The 21017-nt window shown below is 42.5% G+C and overlaps 2 protein-coding genes across 4 annotated transcripts; both read left to right on the top strand.

The window, feature by feature from the left end:
* Window positions 1–166: 166 nt before the first annotated feature.
* On the top strand, window positions 167–11325 carry cnstb (consortin, connexin sorting protein b). Of its 3 annotated transcripts, none has more exons than XM_053881670.1 (11): window positions 167–327; window positions 2076–2488; window positions 3920–4029; window positions 5410–5440; window positions 5701–5787; window positions 5868–5973; window positions 6320–6341; window positions 6413–6470; window positions 7744–7925; window positions 8764–8911; window positions 9655–11324. In XM_053881670.1, exons 2-11 carry the CDS (start codon window positions 2419–2421, stop codon window positions 9861–9863), a joined length of 1023 nt encoding a protein of 340 aa, XP_053737645.1. In that variant the 5' UTR covers window positions 167–327; window positions 2076–2418; the 3' UTR covers window positions 9864–11324. The 3 variants fall into 3 exon arrangements, with proteins under 3 accessions (XP_053737645.1, XP_053737647.1, XP_053737646.1); XM_053881671.1 differs by having other exon boundaries at window positions 259–327; window positions 2141–2488; XM_053881672.1 differs by lacking the exon at window positions 2076–2488 and having other exon boundaries at window positions 168–327; window positions 9655–11325.
* Window positions 11326–12253: 928 nt separating this feature from the next.
* On the top strand, window positions 12254–17124 carry sccpdhb (saccharopine dehydrogenase b). The gene is made up of 12 exons (XM_053881131.1): window positions 12254–12462; window positions 12709–12821; window positions 12901–12981; window positions 13054–13183; window positions 13583–13632; window positions 14329–14459; window positions 14808–14925; window positions 15571–15690; window positions 15842–15898; window positions 16254–16365; window positions 16425–16506; window positions 16560–17124. The coding sequence occupies exons 1-12, from the start codon at window positions 12267–12269 to the stop codon at window positions 16654–16656; spliced, it is 1287 nt and encodes a 428-aa protein (XP_053737106.1). The 5' UTR covers window positions 12254–12266; the 3' UTR covers window positions 16657–17124.
* The last annotated feature ends 3893 nt before the right edge of the window (window positions 17125–21017 follow it).

Genomic DNA, 21017 nt, shown 5'->3' with positions numbered 1-21017 from the left:
CAGAGCAGCCGCTGTCTGATACAATCCACTAAGATGATGCAACGGAGGTAAATGATGCGCCTCTGCTCTTGTAATCCGGTCGCCCTGATCTGCTTAGCGCCGTCACGTGACGCTTACGCAACCTCTGACACCGCGAGGCTGCACTGACGCCGTGCGGCCAGCAGGTGGGGGCCTCTCCAACGACACGGAAATAAACGCGCGACTCTCCGGATCAATGTTGGGGATGCGGGGCGGCTGGAAAAATACCCGGATCAGACCGTAAACAAGAAGTACCGAGCAGAGGCTGAGAGTCACCTGCCGGAGGGAGACAGAAGACGATGATCCGCGGTGAGTAACATCCCGGAATCACAATGTCAGAGTCGGTTCATGGTGTAATGTCGCGCGTCATGGAGGAGGTCACATGATGTGGTGGATGTTGCAGGTGATAGTTTACCTCCTGGACCTGAACACGAGGCTCTTATGAAACTGTCTGTGGGTCGTCATAACAAAAACGATGGAGCAGCCAAAATGTCTAATCGAGCGCGTCCCCAACGCACGTCTCCGCGCGCGCTCACATGATTTGTCCATCACCTCTGACACGTTGCTCGAATGTGTCACAACATGAGGCACAAACGCGATAGACTGTGTCGACTCCATCATTTAAAGAGTTACTCATTGATGCGCTTATTGTGCTTTTTTTTGGTGGTCGATACTGTTAAAAATGTTCACCAGGAAACTGGTTATTTGTTTACCGATCACCATTCATCTATTATACATGGTGTTGCATGTTAAATTGTGGGGTTCGTTGCTCACTTTAAGCTGATCTTTAAGGTCACTTTTTGAACATAACAATAGACGAGTGATCATATCAGCGGCTCATTTCTGATCTTGACATTTCTAACCACTCCCAATGAAAAGCTCATGATCTCCCACTGTTCCGCCACGTCTGCACTCTCTTCTTCACCTCCATTCATCCCTGAATGGCTGAACACCAGTGCTTTTCATAATCCAGTCATGATTTAAGCCTCAAACAGACACTAAATTAAACACTAGTTTTCTTCTCTGGCATTGATTCGGTCGCTATATGTGATGGGGAAAAGTGACCATTGCGACCCACCATTTACAAAAGGTGTATTAACCTTTTCCTGAAGACTGAGGTTTAAAAATTCTGCAAATCCATGTGCAGGATTGATCCAAACCTTCCTCTATATGTTGAAGATTTTAGTGCTGCCGTATCCCTCCTCCCCCTTCATGAGTCACCCTCTGCTTCCAGCGGTTTTGTCTCAATCCCTGACATACAATTCCCTGGTCACATGACTTCCTGTCCTCATATGCTCACTTGCTTATTCATTCAGATGTTCATATGCAAAACAAGAGCGCGCCTGCAGATCACTGTTGGACCGGCGCAGCGACTTGGATTTGCCATCAAATGCGAGAAGCCACCACTAGGGCGGCCACAGCGATTGAGTTCAGCGGGTGTCCCTAGACTGTCAACATGCATCACTCTCACAAGTCAAAATTCAATTTCCAAAAGGACTGAAGCAAAGTGTGCTCACATTTTGACTGAGTCATTTTAATCTGGGGATTACGGCTGTATTTTGTCAACAGAATGTAATCTGAAAATTGGAGAGGGGGGTGCCTTTTGTGTTACGTAATTATGAATGAACAGCCCTTTAACTAATATGCGAAAGACATTGACAACCGGATCATAATCCGATTATAATAATAAAAAAAAACATGACTATTTAATCCAAAGGAGCAGAGGACTTTCTTCTTGTATGTTACTTCAGGTCTCAATCCTTGTGACCTCCAGATTTGCTCTGGGAATATATTTATCATCACATTTAAATATATCTCTCAAGCTAAATTTAGCCGCCTCACTCTTTGACAAAACCTTTGTGTTCCCAGACGAGCGTCTCTTTCTGTTTTTTATTCTTCACTGCAGGAGTTTCTCAGACCAGAGCACTCGGCCATGCCTCAGTGGTCAGACCGACATAGTTAGACACAAAGACAGCTCATTCAGCCCATGACATAACTGCCCCTCCACCGTCGGCGCGGTGCATCTGACTGCTCTCTCCTTCTCTGTCTGATTCCAGAACCTTGATGTGCATGCCGGCCTATAACGCTCTATTTTAAGACGAGTCTTTGGTTTTCTTGTCAGCCACACCAGTGCATTAACACGTTCATGCACGGGAGAAGCCAATAATCCAAGCTTGGGCTGGACTTTATTCGTCCCGACTGAGTGGACTCAGGATTAAATCACATGAGAGCAGGACCTCCTACAAATTCATTCACAAGTGATCACTCTTGAACTGCTGCAAGGCTGTTAGTCACTCTCAGTGTTTCAGCCAAGGAGGACAGGCCTTTCTTTAAAAGCTCGAGCAGAGATCCCCTTCTTAGGACTATTTTGAAGAAGCCATCGGCAAAGTGACGGAGGTAATGGGTAACAAGAACACCACTGCGCCAAAAGGTCCCGGTGAAGGAGCGACACAAGATGATGCCAACTCTGGTAGGACTTCTCACCTTTAGCCTTCAATTTGGTCTCACAGTCTCACAAAATCCTCAACAACAGTCTTGTTTAAGAAAAATATTTTTTAACTTTAAACTGATAAATGAATCCGTAAAACAATAAACAAGATGCAGCAGATTAAAGTAAGGTGCAGCTTACTTCGCAATTTTCATTCGCAGTGGTCAAGCTTGAAATTTGTGTTTCAAAAATTGAGAGGAGGCGTACAATGTTTAAAAAGTCAGCGATGTAAACCGTAATCACATGACCGTTGGTTCTGTGAATTTTGGAACGCATTTTGTAAATATTTGAAGACCCACAATTAAAAAAAAAAAAGGTTTGAGGTTTCTTTTTGGACCTTTTGGACCTGTGTGTTATATATATATATATATATATATATATATATATATATATATATATATATATATATATATATATATATATATATATATGCACACACTTATACCTAGGGCTGAACTGTATTTACAAAACCAACTTTACAAAAAACATCTCGATATTCATGTCAGATGGATTTCATGAAAACCGTGTTTTGTTTTTTTAAGTAAAAACATTATGATACAACAGGAAGTAGAAAGTCGATGTCAACCACTGGCTAGCTTTAGCTGTCCATCGGCAAACAGCAAAAGACGTTGGTTGGTCTTGTCTTAGTGGTACTTTGAATGGCACTCGCAAAATTGACGTTTGCCATGGCCGTAGCTTTTTGAGCGGGGGGAAATTGAGGTTGGTTTATATCTCGATATTGATAGGATTAGAGCTGTAATAGATTTATATTTTTACTTCACTTGAAGGAAGATTTAATCAATAGAAGAGGGACCATTAATCCTTGCAATGTTGTGCTTTTAGCATGTTTCTGAACCCCTGTTCTTGACCTTATGTTGGTTTGTTGGAGTGAAAAGTGTTTGAAGGAGGAAAACATTAATGGCCACTGTTGTCTTGACAACATCTCTCTTTAAGTTAATTAAGAAAAGATAGAAAAGCTGTGATTAAGTTGCCATGAATCGCTGGTTAACTCAGCTTTAATGCGATTAATTGAGATTAAAATATAAATCTATTGACACGCCTGTAACGATATATCTTTCAGCCATAGTGAACACACAAATGTAAGTTGTGCTGTGCGTCAGCAACCTTCCTCTACTGAAGCTACTTATCTGCTATTGCTCATTTTCCTGGTGAATAAAATCACACAGACCAACCTTTGATCTAATAGAAAAATATGCTTTAACATTGTAGACCACAGAGCAACACAAGCGTTGTGGCTCTGCAGCCTCACATATAAGAGTCTGGATTTGGAGTTTTGCTCTGAAGCTACTGGTCCCTGAACGTCCCACTAGATCTACACTCCAGGTGGAGATAATGGGTGGGTCACGCCACCACCTCTGTCACGGTGATAATGTTTGTGCTGTTTGTTTCTAGGAAGCGTCTCTGCGGACGGATGGACGTCCCTCGGCCCGGAGCTGCTGGCCTCCCTGCAGGCTCTGGGAGAGAACACTGACTACACACTGCTGCCACAGTCTCTTCACCAGGTGTGTGCGCGTTGGAAAACAGGAATCTTTCTCTCTCTGCCTGATCCCGGGGGAATATGGGTCTTTATTTAGCCAGAGCTGCCTGCCTCATGTGTTGTGTGCGCACATCTGTGCGTACATCTGCTCTGACACGTCTCCACAGTGACCTGATTTTGCACCCCCCCTTCTCTTTTAGCCCCGACAAATAAATGAAAAGCTGTTTGTGTTATTGCTGAGATATTTACGTAAACAGCGTCTTAGACTTTCAAGACAAAGAGATGAGCTGCTGCTACCGAGGCAGGGGAGACAGCGTGTTCACGTTTCCTGTTCTTTTCAGCGCTAATGAACCTTCATGTGTCACGGGGTGCAGAAAAGAGCTTATTAGAGATGCGTCCCTTTCAAGGTTTAGCATGGATACAAACTCTTCACAGCGAACTGCGTGTACATCCCTCACAAAACAGTCAAAGTGAGCATCTGCAGACTATATTAACCACCTACAATCAGGCAAGCTGAAACTGTGTATTTCCGATTGAGCGAAGCAAATGCAATGCTTTGAAACTTTTATCTGAAAATGTTAAGCATGTTTTTGTATTTATTTAGTTTTTCGTTTACCAGAAAATGTGATGAAAATGTTGGCAGCGTTGAAATAACATTAGATGTATAAATGTCCTAACAATAAAACCATGTTGAAAAATTCTTAAAATTATTTGTCAATGAAAAGTAGTGAAAACAATTGTAAAAACTATAAATATACTCTTTATCTTCCAATGTGTTTCTTCTTTATATGTTTTACAAAACATTTTTTTCCAACTTCTATTTATTATTACTTTGTTTCAATATCATTACGATAAAATGTAAATATGACCTTTAGTAAGATTAACTTTATATCCAAGCTTTCACATGCGTAATATTTTATCTTTATCGACCATGTTTGTACCACTACTTCACTGCTGACACCTCAAGTAAGGACACTTCAGTCGAATTATAATTACAAGGAACATAATGTGAGCAGTTCTGCACAGAAACATAAACTTGAAGCATCAATTTTTATGAGCAATACATGACTTTTTTTTTCTTTTTTTCACTGCTTCTTTGCTTCTCCGCATGGCTCCAAACACACCGCAGGAGTCGTCGAAGCCTCTTCTCCTTCCCCTCTTCAAAAATAAGACATAAAACCCAACTTTGCTCTGCTTTTCTCCAGTGGATGGTGGGAGAAAGTGGCTAATCCCTCTGTTAAGAACAAGCATATGACTTCACAGGTTGTCTGAAAGGCTCTGCTCCCTGGAATCTCAGCACCATGAGATCGAAGTCTTTGAGGAATTCTGCAAATTCCAAAAATGAACTTGTCCAGTGCAATTCACTAGAGAGAGTATCGTAACCTTGTTTCCTTGTTTTCTACAGATGGCCGAAGCCTGCTCACTACAGGAGGACTGTATCTTTTTGGTGGCCCTTTATAGATTCAGCTCATTGTATATGCCAGTGTTTTTCAAAATAATATATATATATTGTGTCATCATGTCGCCCATCTCTATCTCCGGACACAGGAGGTGAATTTGGATCATTTTCGCACGGCACACCCTGGTTGAAAAACGCTGGTATATGCAACTTCTGACATTAAGAGCCTTCCCGCTCATGTCAGATGTGCAGTAATGTGTTTGCGGCTCTATCTGCTTTAACTACGACTGCACCCAGATCAGATGGCCATAAAGTTCCTGCAGCTGGAGAAGCTCTACCATGAACGTCTCCTCTTCAACCTCTCGGCTCTGCAGGAGACCTGGGGTAACCACCCAAAAACGCCCTACTAAAGGACGAACATGAGCGACGATGAATCTAATAGTTGGCTGTGCTGCTTTGCTCAGAGTCCGAAACAAGAGAGAGAACCTCGGACAACAGCCTGTCACATGACGCGGACGCCAGTCAGGAACACATCGAGGCCCTGAGTCGGATCTGCAGGACGCACCACTTGTAAGTGTCACTTGTCCACTGTGATCTCACTGGATGCAATGCTGCATATGTTTGCTTCCGAACATGAGAAAAGGCAGACAGGAAAGGGTTGTGATTTCCTGCATTTCCTTTAGTGGCCCATCTTTGCTGAAACTTGTCTGGTATGTTATTGTGGCCTAAAGTCATTTGGCTCAGGTGCAAATGGTTTTGCTTCGAGAACAATGTCCGGGAGAATATTGAAGCTTTTCATATGTCAAACCACACCCTGCCCGACTTGATCCTCATCTCAGCCCTGCTTCTTCTGCTATTCATGCCGTCTCTTTTTCCCTTTTTTTAACTGCATGGCCATCTCCGTTGATGCTCCAAGACCTTGTATCAATGTGCAATGGGTAAGAAAAACCATCCATTTCTACCTTCAAGAATGAGAATACAAAGCATTGACACATGTTTCTGATTTTAGAAAACACTGGATGCCATTCAGAGAAATGCGGAGACACTTCAGCCCTTTCATGAGACAGGTAATCCAGGCCCAAAATTCTGTTTATTCTGGCTTCATTTTTGAGAATTCCTTTTATAATTGTTTACCTTAAACTCTTAAACATTTGTACGAAATCAGGTCCAAATAACTATGGTGACAACTAGTGATGGGCGATAACTTTTCGTACACGATATCCCGCCAAACACAATCTCCACGATGACAATTCTGCATCTCATGATAAATTCGCTAAACACGCGGCTCACTCGCTGCATTGGACCTGCACACATGAACATGACGAGACCGTGTTTGACAGCGTTTGACTGCCGACACCGGCGTGTGACAGTTGTGGAGAGTGTGGTGGACTTTGGTTCACGATCATAGTTTTAATCTTATTTTTAATCCAGGGAATCTTTGATAATGACACTGGTCGACTCTGACTCTCTGGTTCTATGTCTATTTTATTAGATGGAGTGGTCCTCATAGGTTCTCTGATGCGCTCGTCTGCCTTGGTTCACATCAACACATGCAGGTCTCCTGCTGCGTTGGTGAAAATAGTTGGATATTGGACGGAGCTCTGCTCCGGTATTGGCAATGGCGTCCTCTTCTGTGTCCCCATTAGGGTTCACTGATCGCGGACACACTCTCACAGGCAGCGCTAATACTACGAGCCGCCATCAGTTAGGGACCATCAACAAATTCTAAAGCGTCAAAGTATTAGTGAAATCTTCAATAAAAGCAATGGAAAACAAGCATCTTAGGAGAGAGAATTGTGAAAAAGGACTGGCAGTTTGTATCATGATTACTAGAATAGAATGTGACTAAATGATCATTTCTTCACATGATTTCTAATATTTCTTCAGTGGCATCGAGGAAATGTGTCCAGACTGCTCCATAGTTCAAGTCAACTGTTCAGAGACATGAGATACAGCAGACACACGGCTCCATTTAACCCCTAAATAAAGCTGGCAGAGCACCCGGTCAGACACCAGCGGCTTCTACCAGTAACGTGAAACATTGAATTTCTCATCTCTATGCTTGGTTCACTATTATATTTAAACATAAACAAACAAACTCCACCAATAAGTTTCATCATAAAACAGTTTCAAGAGAGACTGTAGTGTCCAACACATGGAATAGAATGAACATGGATTTATCACGCTAACTGTTTTTGTCCATATCGCCCATCTCTAGTGACAAGCCAAACAACATTACTGTGCGTCAGGTATTTTCCAGCCATAAGGCCAGGCACCATTTAAAAGTCAGTCTAAACCAAATCAAGACTCGAGTACCGAAGGCAATGTTGTCACCCGCAGGTCTCCAGGACGAAGGGCAGGAGGTCAATGACGAGGGGGAGACATATGAGGAAGGACATGAGGTCGGAGAGGAGGAAGTGTGTGAGGAGACACCTGAGGAAGAGGATGTGAAGGTGGAGTGGCCGACTGGAGTTCCTCAGGCGTCAGAGAAGGACCTGGCCAAGCTGTCGACGGCAGAGGGGGTGAGAATGACCCAGGACTAGCTAGCACTGTCTCTTCTCACACTGCTGAGAGAGGTGCAGTCAAGAACCGCTGCTCTTTCAGGCACACAATGGATATTGAAACAGAGATAATGGCTTACTGAAGAGCTTATAGTTAGAACTTGCACTTTGATTTTTTTTTCTTTTCATTAAAATGTGAGGATGGATTAAATGAATGATTAAATGGCCTCTGATTCTGACCCTAACCAGTGAGTGAAACCTCCTCAAAAGCATTTTCACTGTCAGAGTTGCGTCCTGTTTCAGTCAACCCTCCTATTGACTCCCAAATCTGCAGACCTCCACCCTCGCCCGCAGAGCTAATCATTTCCACATGCATTGATTTTAGCAACATAGTCGGGATGAAATCAAGCGGGTTAACGCCTGATGAGGTCACAGACACGCGGCTGTTACGTAACCCAGCTGAGGCTCGACAGGGTGGGACTTGGGTGGGTCTCCTTTCTGTTCTGATCTGCCTCCCGCTAGCTTGTTCCTCAACGTCAGTCCCTATTATGCTGAACAGCTGTTGACACCACAGAAGAACATGTGATCCAACACAATACATGAGCTCTGGCAGCTCACTGGTGCCTCCCGTGGCGACAGGCAGCACTGCAGTTCACTGTTGTACAGTGTACAAGGGACACTTTGTTGTGTGTCACATGTGGAAAAGGACACATTGTATCTTCCTGCCCCACAAAGAGGACAGTGAAGAATAAGAAACAGATTGACATTGTCCTTCCTTTTTCTGCAACTCTATTGCTTGTGAGCAATGAAGTCAAAGAAAGATGAGTTAGCAGCAAAACCCCTGTTTGTTTTTTTCCAGAGTTCCTCCCCTGATGGCCTGGTTTCTATTCTGAAGAGGAGAAGAGCATCTCTGGATGGACTTCCCCCTCCTAGCACCATCGTGAAACAGAACTCCAAGCGCAAAGTTCGCTTCAGCGAGCCGGACGACTGCACAGAACACTTCACAGGTGCTCTGCATTACATATGGTGGAGGTTGATGTAGCTTAATGGTATGATACTGTATACAGAGGGGGGCCCTATTTCTTACATAACATGCAGCGACTGTTGTGAAGGGCCTTCAAGGACTGAAGAAATGTAGCCTGAATTTTTACAATTAATTTTTACATTTTTTTATATTATAAAACACAGAGAAAACAGGGGAAAAATGTAATAACACAGTGATTTCATATATATATATATATATATATATATATATATATATATATATATATATATAGGTAAAAGAGGATATAGTGGGAAAAATTTGGTACTAGTTATTCACCACTTAATATTAGATTCTTAGATTTAATATTGAGAATCTGTATATAAAATGATGCAAAGTAAGGCATATGACATCATGGTGTTATTATGTTTTTCCCCTACTTTCTCTGTGTTTTATAATATCATACTACCAAAATTCAGGATACATTTCTTCAGTCCTTTGGCTTGAAGGCCCTCCACACCAGTCACTTTATGTTTTTTTTTAATTTTTTTATATCATTTATTTTTAATATAATTTATATTATATTATTATATATTATTTCAATGCGTAATTCTTACTTTATTTTCACATTTTAGTATAACTATTTTCTCCAATGACAACCCATTGCTTCTGCATTGAGTTCCTCTTCTTGGATAAGTTGGGATGAATATGAAACTGAACATGTCATTGTGGTGTCTCCTAAATTTCATTTGTGCTTCTGTGGAGCAGATGAGGTCGGTGGCGATTCCTGCCTGATCCTGCTGCTTCTCTGCATCATCACCGTCATCATCAGTGTGGGAGGCACCGCTCTCTACTGCACCCTGGTGGACACCTACTCCAACATTTGCACTGACTTCACCCATAACATTGACTTCTTCGTCAGCAGCATCGGGAGGTTCTTCGAGGGCCTCGGACGCCTGCTGCCCTTCAGGACTTAGTGCTTACGGGACTGACCTCACTGGAGTGAGAATTCAAGATGCTGCTTCGGCAGAAACGTGGCATCCCTGCCTCACAAGGCCTTGACTCGCTTGTCCAGGCTGCTCACCGCAGCAGTGCAGGACACCGGCATCATGTTGACTTTTCTCTGTTGCTCTTGTACTGAAGTTTTCTCTGAGACGAGATAGAAACTCTTCACTATATTTATACCCATTAATCCCTCACTTTTGTAGAGTTTGTCCGCCACTAAAGAGTCAAATCATTCGTACTGTGATTGTTTTTCTGAACCCTTTTACGTAAGTGTGAATTATATTAATGTGTGATGAATCTGTTTAATGGGTCTGCATCAGACAACTTGGACAGATATGCTACAATGTCAATTTTTATTTTTCCAAAACTGAACACGTCCACAATGGATCTTACCTCAGTGCACATAAATACTTTCACATTCCTACTAACGGGTGCGTAGAATTCAAGACGGTTAAAATCACCATGAATCCCTGATTAAAAAAAAAAACAACAACTTTTTTTATGTAAAAAAAAAATCTATTACATTTATTTTAGTTTGTTGTTGTTGACATCAGTTCTCCTAAGCTCCGTATGCCAAACAAAAGCACAACCAAAAAGAAGAATGACAAACAACAGAGCAGCTTTTCTTGTAGCTGACAATCTGCTGCTAAAGCTGATGGTAAATTGTGAGCATATCTCACTGGTTCAAATTAAAATTAAAGCAGCGGTGAGCTTCTTTTAAAGTTACTGGACTTAGTTTCTCTTAGAAATGCACATTTTAATCTCCACTGCTGTGTGACACAAACCAAAGGAGGAGTGATGTAACAAGCCACCATCTCATTTTGGGGCCACCGAGGTCAGATGAAAGGCTTTTATTATACATGCTTTGGAAGCGGGTCTAGTCGCCCACCACTGAATCTGATCTACAGCCATCTCTTGGTGTTAAATCATTATTCAAGCGCTAACTAAAACCTCAAACCAATCCCTATTGGCATGTTCCCACTGTGTTATTGCCTTGATGTTTGTACTGTTCCTAAAGGTTCTTTTGTGATGTCTTTTTGAAGCCATGGTTCCAGTTTGATCACGTCCCTGTGGAGGCTGTTCCTGCGTTTTATTGACAACATTTGTTATTTCCTCTGTTGTGTTCACAAGGGAATAGAAAACAATTGAACTACTGAATGTTTGTCTGCTCTTTTCTCAAGCGCTATCACACGTTGATGTCATACCACTGTGATCATGCAACCCTTCCATCGACTGGGTCGGTTCTGTTTTCATCAACAAAACTTCCTTGTTGCTCTAGTTCATATTAATATATCACAACACATTGTATTTGACTCACAAACTGCATCCTATTCTGATGCCGTCTTTTCCTCCTGGTAAGACAAACTATTAAAAGCTTTTGAAGTATTCCAAACGTCAATAGGTCATTCACTCCTCATATTTACACTGCGTTCCAAACTATTATGCAAATGATGTTTTTGTTTTTATTTTCCAAAATACTTGATGCAAATAACGATCAACATAATTTTCAAGTCATTAGCTGTCGAAATTTATTTCAAATGTTATTGAACAAAACTCCTAATGAAAACAGTATTTAAAAAATAAATAAAAAACTTAAAACGCACTGTTCCAAATTATTATGCACAACATAGTTTCAAGACATTTTCTAGTTTGTAAAGAACCATTTTGGAAAATCAAACAAAAACATCATTTGCATAATAATTTGGAACGCAGTGTATTCTTGAAAGTACTTGGAAGACACTTTCTAAGACAAGGCTGGTCAATTTGTGGATTGTTATTAATAAGGAGACATAAAATTCTGTGATTGCAGTGGAAAATAAGTTTGTCATAACTTAAGTTTGATTTAGACTGAGCTCAGGACTGACAAGCATAAAAAAAGAGAAAAAACGGACATTGCCTTCTCTTGTTATTCACATACATATGTGTTAAAAATAACAAAATAGTATATAAACAATACTTGAACAGCATAGAAAACCTAGCTACATACACGTCATCATAGTGTCACAATGAGTTGTAACAATAATCTTAAATTAAAAAAAATGCTATTTTTGTAATTTTACAAGATCGTCACAACTTCGACTTGTTTCACACGGAACTTACCATTTAATGTTTTGTTGTGCTGCATGACGTCACGTTACGATTAAAAACAGTGAATATTTTATGGATGGATCACTGCTACTCATTTGTATTCATGTCTTTTTCTACAGAGGTAAAACTGTGCTAACGCTCAAACCGCTTGCGAATATATCGTCACAAAGTGGCTCGTCTCACTGTCAGTCACACAGCAACCAATCAGACTGCGAAACAGAAACAAAGGCGGGATCTTTACAGGAAGTCGACAGCTACGTTACTGCCTGTCAAAATAATAAACAACAATGGCTGCCATTTCTTCAAGCAGACCGTACCACGTTATTATCTTCGGTGCCACGGGCTTCACCGGCAAGTTCGTTGTGGAAGAAGTGGCTCGATACGCTGCCGAGAGTCCCGGGGGTGTTACGTGGAAATGGGCAGTGGCGGGGAGAAGCAGAAAACGCCTGGAGGAGGTGTTGGAGGAAGCGGCAGGAAGACTGTGTATGTCCCGACAATGTCAAGTTACAGGACCTTACTGTGTCCGCGCCACTACACTGAATGGGTTTAAAGCACAGGAATAAGCGATTGGGCTCTCTTTATTTGAAAACCAACGTGATATTCAGCTACTGTCAAGGCAGAAGTTATTTGTGTTCAGTAATTTAATAGTAAAGAATGGCCGCTCTTTAGCAGTTTCACTCACATTCTCCTTTGAGAACGAGCCTTTGATGCCTTTGTATCTGTTCACAGCGATGCCGGAGCTGAGGACTGATGTGGAAGTCATCGTTGCTGATGTCTCTATTGAAGACTCTCTGGCCACCATGTGCCAACAAGGCCTGGTGATCCTCAACTGTGTGGGACCAGTAAGTGGCTCTATCGGTCGGCTCACACTTATTAGTTTTAGTGCACCATTACAGCCGTGGACGTGGTTGATGTTTCCAGTATCGGTTTTATGGCGAGCCTGTGGTCAAAGCCTGCGTGGAGAACGGAGCGCACTACATCGACATCTGTGGAGAGCCTCAGGTGGGACGTTAATTTCTCAGGTGGTGAATGCACTTCAGTTCTGACCCTTTGCCCCTTTGATACCGTCTGTAGTTCCTCGAGCATATACAGCTTGAATACCACAAAAAGGCTTTGGACAAAGGCGTGTATGTGATCGGCAGCTGCGGGTTTGATTCCATCCCTGCAGACTTGGGCATCATCTACACTCAAAGACAATTCAAAGGTGGGAATCGTCTTGGTTTCAACAGAAAGACAGGAATGTTCATTTTATTTTGAAATGAACTGTACTTCAGTTGCAGAGCACATTAAACACAGACAATTCACATGAATTGTTGTCTATCTCAGACACACATGAAAGCAGATATCGAGAGACCAGGAATGAAACTCGTTGAACTCGTGAAATTATAGCTGGTTACTATCATGCAAGATGGTGGTCATTATTATATTTAAGTATAAAAGTATAATGTATCATGATTTAGGCAAGCAAAAAAAGATAAGATTTCTCTTTTTAAATTATTGATAAATCTATTTCTAAATCTATTTCTTCCCCCATTGCTTCCTGTATCATTTTATTTATCTGCTTTCTAAACAATTTTTGTTTTTATTCCTTGTCTGATTTCAGGAACGCTGACAGCAGTCGAGAGCTTCCTGTCAATAAGCGCCGGTCCTGAGGTAATCTGACTGTCTTCATGGGGTTATTGTTTGTTAAGGTCAATGTTAGTAGAGGGTTCAGTAGAGCCCATACACTACAGCCACGTGGTGCTGGGCTGACTTAAATACTAGTGATGGGTCGTGGAGGTATCATGAAACAGTACTGCAGGGTTGGTGAAACCGTGTCTTTATTTCTCAGAGGCCACTAGATGGCGCTCTTGGTTTGGAAATGATGTGAGGTTTCGTTGAATTATTTGTTCGAGTCCAAACATGTTACAACGGCAGCGGCCTCTGGTGGCCTCTGAAAATCAGGACACTGTTTCATGAAACCTCATCAACCCCATCACTATTCATTTGTGTAATTTAACTTAAAATATATTAAAAGGCAGCGGCTTGTCAGACATTTCTTACACACACACACACACGTTTGTGTTCCTATCTTAGTGAGTACCGTCATTGACATACGTTGACATAACCCTTTCCCCAGCCTCTCCCCCTAAACCTAACCATCTAAAACAAATGGCTACACTTAACCTTTACTCTTAACCAAACTAAAACCCAGTTATAATAACCCAGCTATTTGTAGCTTTCTGTTTCTGTATTCATGGCTTCTGAATACAACTGATGCAACCACACAGACGTAGTTCTACGTCCAGACAGAACGTTCTACAGAGCTTTTAGAAATGAACATTTGTGACTGTTTCCTTGCGCTCGCAGGGGATGTGCGGCCATCATGCCACTTGGCAGTCAGCTGTGCACGGCTTTGCGGATGCTGGATCTCTCTTCAAGTTGAGGAAGAAGTTTGGCCACAAGCCGCTGCCTGTGGTCGGCGCCAAAGTGACAAAGAGGTTCGAGCATTTACTGAAGCAAAGGCTCTTGCTTTTAACAAAAGATCCTCCTCTGTGATCAACAGTCTGTTCATGTTATTTTGTCTGTAAATACTACAACATGAAGTCAGATTGAAGCATCACTCCTGAGATCTCTACACATCCAGACACTATAACAGCCCGACTCTCTCTCACTGTAATGAGATTTCATCACTGCGGAGGCCACCAGCGATGGAGAGACAGATTTAGAGCACTGTTAGTGGAGCAGATGAGTTTGTGCTGCTTTCTACTGTGCTGATGCTGCACACCGAGCGATAGACGTGCCTCACCCCTGGGTAATATGTTGTGTGTGTGTGTGTGTGCTCACAGGGGGTCGGTGTTTTTTAGCAAGGAGATGGAGCAGTACGCCATCCCATTCATGGGCTCCGACCCATCTGTGGTCAAGCGAACGCAGCGCTTTCTTCACGAGGAGGAACACCTGTCTCCAGTAAGCTGCAGTTGTTCGACGCCATTCATTTTGCCAGGCATTACAGTGACGCTGCGTCATGGTTGCGTGGGCTCAGGAAATGAGTTGTAGATGTATAGAAAACGTCTTGCCAAAATGATATTCAACAACATCTGCATTTTTATTTGGTTTCAATCTCTCCAGCGCCTGCAGCCCGGCATTCATTTTTCTCATTCTGCCTCATTATGTTTTCCCTCCCTGCGGAGGGGAACTACACTTCCATGCTTTCAATAATTTGGCAGCAAATAAAGAGCTTTATGAGAGTATGGTTTTGTTTAAGATGTAGAACCCCTCAGTTCGCTCTTCTATCCTTCATCCTGGCCGACCCTAATGAAACTCTCGTGTTGTTGTTTAGACTGTCGCCACCGTCCGGCCCCTTGTGAATACTGTATGATGATTCATCCGTAGTGATTCATCACTTTCCTCCCTGCTGCTCATTGCTCCCCCTGACATCTCATCTCTGCCCCCCCCCTTCCTCCCTCGCTCCCTCACGCCGCCTTCTCTCCTCCGTCTCAGTGTTGTGTTCCTCCTCACCTTCTGAGTCTTTGACTTCCTCTTCTGACTCGCTGCTAACAGCTTCTGCTCTCGCTCGGGCGCCTCCTTCTAATCCATGGCCTCCACCCGCAGGTCCAGTACACTGCTTACGTGGGGATCGGGGGGCTGGTCTCCGTCGTGAAGTTCTTCTGTGGCGGCCTGCTCTTCTGGTTCCTGGTCAAGTTCAGGCTGGGCAGGAAAGTCCTCACTCAGGTCTTTTCATCAATCTCAGATTAGGAATATTGACTTTAAATTATACTCACCCTCCTGGTGAGTCAGTGCGAATGTTGCTTCCACTCTGGCTATTCAGGGGCTCAGTTAGAGTCAAGCATATCATGTGACCCACTCCATTTGTCTCCCGCAGTTTCCCTGGTTCTTCTCCTTTGGTTTGTTCAGCAAAAGCGGCCCAACCATGAAGCAGGTTCGTCGACCAACATGTGTCACTTTCATCACACTCCTCTTGCTCCGTCGCATGGAGAGAGGTGCCAGCTGAAGTGACTCAGCCATTTTATCAAATGCTTCCAAAGTGCCTCGCTCATGAAGTCTGCTGCTATATATACTGTATATATATATAGATATCTATATATCTCTAAATATATAGATATATAGATATATATATATCTATATAGATCTATATCTATATATATATTTCTATAGAAATATATATATATATATATATATATATATATATATATATATATATATATATATATATAGCAGCAGAAGGTGGATGTTTCTCATGCTGTGTTTCCTTTGCTCTCATCTGTGGCCCTCAGATAGAGGACACCTGCTTCAGCTTGACATTTTTCGGGGAGGGTTACAAAGAGGGCTCCGACCCGTCACAGGGCCGACCTGACGCCAGGATCTGCACCCAAGTCATCGGGGCAGGTAGGATCTCTCATACTCAACATCAACTCCTCGACTCTAAAGGGCTGTTGTCCGGACAGAGCCGGGCTACGTGGCGACGCCGTCCGCCATGGTGCAAGCCGCTGTGACCCTGGTGCAGGAAGTTCACTCCCTACCCAAAAGGTCAGTGCAGGCTTTGGAAGTGAAGGCGTTGACTGACTGAGTTGCTTTGACAGGGGCGGAGTCTACACGCCGGGAGCTGCCTTCTGCAACACCAGTCTGATCGAGAGACTCCAGAACCACGGCATCAAGTTCTCAGTGAGACGCCAGTAACCAGGACCCTCAACTCGTCTGCAGCGAGGGTTCAGATCATGACTAACCACACTTTTCAAGGCGCCCCTGACATTGAACCGAAGTCCTATGCCGCCATTTATCTACACACTAACATGCGTCAGGTGTGGTCACCCCATTTCCCATGCATCATCATCATCATCATCATCATCATCATCATCATCATTTCCTGTGAAGAGATCAACTTAAGTCGTGGGAAATGATCATTTTATTCTGCTAAATTCAGTTGCTTGATTGACAAACTATTTCTGTTTAAATTATTGTTTATTTATTCACAGTTATTTTCTTTCTTTAACTTTACTGTGACTGAAAAACAGGGAGGAATCAACAGAAACATCACAGATTATTGGAAGATATAAACATTTGAAATGAGCAGGTTGTCATAACATTGCTGTGTGATTTTGTCAGTAATCAGAAACTATAAAGAGTATAAATAAAGAAGCACAAAAACTATCTTTTTTTTTTAAAGTCTCCTTTTTACCTTTCTATCTTAAAAAATGTGCTGTTTGTGAACTTCTACTGACCGTTTCCGAGTGCACTTGCTGTAGCCTGAGCAGCCAGCAGGTGTCAGTGTCCCCTCTCCTGCACAGGCGTCGTGACAGTTAGAGGTCACCTGACGTCTTCAGGACGCGCAGGCAGCACATGGTGTCCGCCAACGCGCTGTGGAAGACATCTTTGACTGTCAGTCTGCAGTGATGACTGCTCATGTCACAGGGCGAGTTGGTGCGTGAAAGTGCCTGGAAGAGCGGGGTGTCGGAGGAGGGACGGGCGGCTGCGGTGAGTCAGTGTTGGAGGCTGAGATTGCAGTGGTTTCCCCGAGCACAGCAGCCCCACCCTCCTCCTCCTCCCCCTCTCTGCTGTGGCTGCAGTGAGACTCATGTCGCGTCCCTCACCTCAGTTTCCGCTGCTGAAGCACCATAAAGCGTCAACACATGACGAAGACAGCCTGGTTATGATGCGCTGCAGTGGTCAGTACCTGTCACACATGAGGTGACGGTCACGGATACTTGTGCACCTCAGGAGTGACATAGCACACTCAAACTTTTGAGCCTATTTACACAGGAAAATACTTTATTGTAGAGCTTGCACTGACTATCATGCCATGGGTGAAATTTAGGTCGAGTTTTTAGGTTTGCAAATTATTTCCTACTGCGATCATTGCAATCATTTTAGTTAGGTTTCGTGTTACAATTTTTATCTAAAATTTGAAATTAAAAACAAAAGTCTGTGAGTGAATAAAACGTGTTATATATATATATATATATATATATATATATATATATATATATATATGATGTTTTACTTTTTGAAAGAAAAATGTGATTTATTTGTAATTTTGACTCCAAAAGAAATTGGTTTCTCTCCCTTTGTATCAAACAAATGATACTGTGTAAACAAAAAATGTTGTTTTCCAATAACACCTAAACAGACCTGCCCGTCTGTAATCGAAGTCAATAGTTCAGAGATGGAGTTGCGACCCTTATTTGCTGACTAAAACGAAAAGCCAAAGCCCAGACTGCGCTGGCGACGGAGGGAGACGCTGCAGACACGAGTCAGCAAAGGAGGAGGAGGAGGAGGAGAGGGATAGAATGACAAATGAGGAGGAGGAGGAGGAGAAGGCAGATGCTGCTGCTGCTCCAGGGGAGTTTGGGCTGCAGAAGGGCGTCTAACAAGCGCCCACGTCCCACTGTGCGCAAGTTTTAATGACCCCCTCTCAGAAGTCAACATCCACCGCCTGCATTTGTGGCTTCTGTGTACACAAAAACATCCACACACAAGGTCAGATGTGGTCATTTGCCGATCGAACTGTCTCCATGGCAACAGAGCAAACAAGTCGGGGAACCATCCTGTCGTGGACCAGTGAAGGTGACACGAGGAAACTTGGCGTAAAGATGGATTTTACTGGGCGAGCTGACTGGTGGAGTCATGTGACAGCAGGAGAGTCATGTGACACCAGGAGCGTCACCAATCTCGATCATTACAAAACTACTTTTTTTCTATTTAACAAGATGCAAATGCAGTTCAGTGAAATCGAGCAGCAGATTTTCAAGTCAGGTGACACCAGCTGCAACTTGACAGTGTCGCACTCGTCCCACGTGCTTCTCCTGTGATGATCGACGGTGGATTAATAAACAACCTGATTCACAATAACCGGTGAAGGTGTGCGAACAGTGCTCTACTTCCAGTGGAAAATACAGAACAACAGTGTGCTCCGTCGCCTCTGGTCCCCACAGTGTATTTCAGTTTTGCTGTTGAATAATGGATGAAGCGCAGGGAGATGGAGCAGCGTTTTATTGGCGACTGAACAGAGCTTGAACTTCAGGTTAAACTTAAGGATGTGACTCGAGTTTTAGTTCATCGACGTCAGCAACAAAAATAAGAGAGTGAATACAACAACCTCTCACCATCCTCGGTTTAATAAGGCTCAATATTTAGGGTTTGGATTTTGAGCAGTTCCTCTTGTAAAAAAACAACAACCCACCGACCCATGACCTTGTGAATCATCTTTGGAAAAAGTGTCCAACGTTTTTATCTACCTTGCTTCTTCCTGTAATCCCGGCGTCATCAGAAGCAGACGGCGCTGCAGCCTCTGAGATAAGCTGCTTCTCCTGTTATCTGGAAGAAGAGGAGCACAGAGACTCACCAGGCTCTGACTGTGCAGAAAAGTTACACACACAGGTGGAAATATTACAGAGAAAATGCCATTCAAAATGTGTCAGTGTTACTGACCGACATTCGTGACATGATTTAGCTTATTGAACCATCCAGGTAGGTTTATTTTGTTCCGTCTTCCCATGTCATATTTGGTCCCTTTTTAGTTGATTTTTCTTTTTTTCTTCAGTTTTAAATCATGTATTTCATGTTAAACTAAAGTGGTATCTCACTGTCAATATCATTTTGTGCAACAGCATTTTGTAATCGACCCCTTTTTTGGTCTGGCTCACTAGCACCTCACTAAGTATATATATATATTTTTCTGAACCTTTCTGCGAGTTCAAGGTTGGGTCAAGGTCGCAAGGGTGTCCTCCTTCTTACTAGATTCAGTGAGACTCGGTCGTCAATTCCACTTTTTCCTAGAATATTTTCCTTTTTTTCCATTCTTGTTAACTTTTTTTTGGCTCTGTTTTTAAGTGAAAGTCTCTTCAAAAGTATTTCATGACTTTAGTACTTTCCCCCTCACGAGTGTTTCTGCTTGTGATGACTTGCTGTTTGTGTTCAACATCAATCATGTGACTTCACAATATTTTCTTTTGAAATTTGTGTGTGTTTATTATCCCCAAACATCAGCAGTGAGGTGCAAAAATGGGTTTCACTGTTTGTTTGACTGTAAATGAAAATCAGGTGACATCAGTGGAAATGGCCGAGAATCCAAGATGGCTTCCTTGAATGCACACAGGAAGTAGTTTTGAATCACTGCATTAGCTTTTCCTCTTCATCGTCTTGAGGTTGGAGCGTATTGATCAAGACGTGGCTTATATTCGGACATCGTGATCCTCTATTCCGACCTCTGTAACTGGAACGCGCTGTACAGCGCTGTGACATCATTCCCAGCGTCCGTCTCCCGAGGAAGCGCAGCGCAATTTACCGACACCATCATGACATTAATAAATACAAAAATGCAGTACTTAGTTATTACTTATGTATAAAAAAGTTTTGAAAAGCATTTCTTCATAAAATAAAATATTTTGTTGATAAAAAAATACAAATATTTGAAAGTATGTCTGCACTGTATGATGATGTTCATCTAATAAAATATACAGTATTTTACTTTTGTTCTTGATTTTGTTTCCGCTTCAGGTTTTTGTCCGTTGTAAAACACTTCAGAGACTTCAGCAGCTAAAATGCGTAACCCAACGTTTTTTGTTTTTTTTTAAGCAGGGATGCGCCGATAGCAGCTTTTTCCAAAACTAGTAGTGTACTGTATGAGTACTCACTGATACAGAGTACTCCATTACACATAATGTTACTTTAATTTTTCATTTTAATTCTCCTCTTATATGGTCATTTGAACTACATTCCTCAGTATGTTTTCCTTGTACGTGGTGACAGTTTCACTGCAGTACAACCACAAATTTTACAAAATGATCATGAACTTACGTTCAAAAAGTGCACACTGCTATAAAGGCCGATCGGTTTCGTGGTATCGTTGCCCATTCTGTGAGTACGAGGACTCAAACCTGATATTGCACCGATCCCCAATACTGGTATCGGTGCATCGCTATTTTCAAGTCTCACCTTCTCGTCTGAACGTCATGTTTTTAGTAGTTTAATTCCAGAGCTTCATGGTCTTCATCCTTTCATGTTTTACATATTTACCCCATAAAGTCACCTATCTGGAGAAT

Source organism: Synchiropus splendidus, chromosome 12 (genome assembly GCF_027744825.2).
Source record: "Synchiropus splendidus isolate RoL2022-P1 chromosome 12, RoL_Sspl_1.0, whole genome shotgun sequence".
Lineage (NCBI taxonomy): Eukaryota > Metazoa > Chordata > Actinopteri > Syngnathiformes > Callionymidae > Synchiropus > Synchiropus splendidus.
Note: the sequence above shows the minus strand (reverse complement) of the source record. Positions and strands in the feature narration are given on the sequence as shown.

Excerpts from the sequence above, each read along its gene's own strand:
- cnstb (XM_053881670.1), top strand. The coding sequence starts at position 2,419 with ATGGGTAACAAGAACACCACTGCGCCAAAAGGTCCCGGTGAAGGAGCG. Across the intron at positions 4,030-5,409 it reads TGCCACAGTCTCTTCACCAG|ATGGCCGAAGCCTGCTCACT; the intron begins GTGTGTGCGCGT and ends TGTTTTCTACAG. Across the intron at positions 6,342-6,412 it reads CTTGTATCAATGTGCAATGG|AAAACACTGGATGCCATTCA; the intron begins GTAAGAAAAACC and ends TTCTGATTTTAG.
- sccpdhb (XM_053881131.1), top strand. The coding sequence starts at position 12,267 with ATGGCTGCCATTTCTTCAAGCAGACCGTACCACGTTATTATCTTCGGT. Across the intron at positions 13,184-13,582 it reads CACTCAAAGACAATTCAAAG|GAACGCTGACAGCAGTCGAG; the intron begins GTGGGAATCGTC and ends GTCTGATTTCAG. Across the intron at positions 14,460-14,807 it reads GGCGCCAAAGTGACAAAGAG|GGGGTCGGTGTTTTTTAGCA; the intron begins GTTCGAGCATTT and ends GTGTGCTCACAG.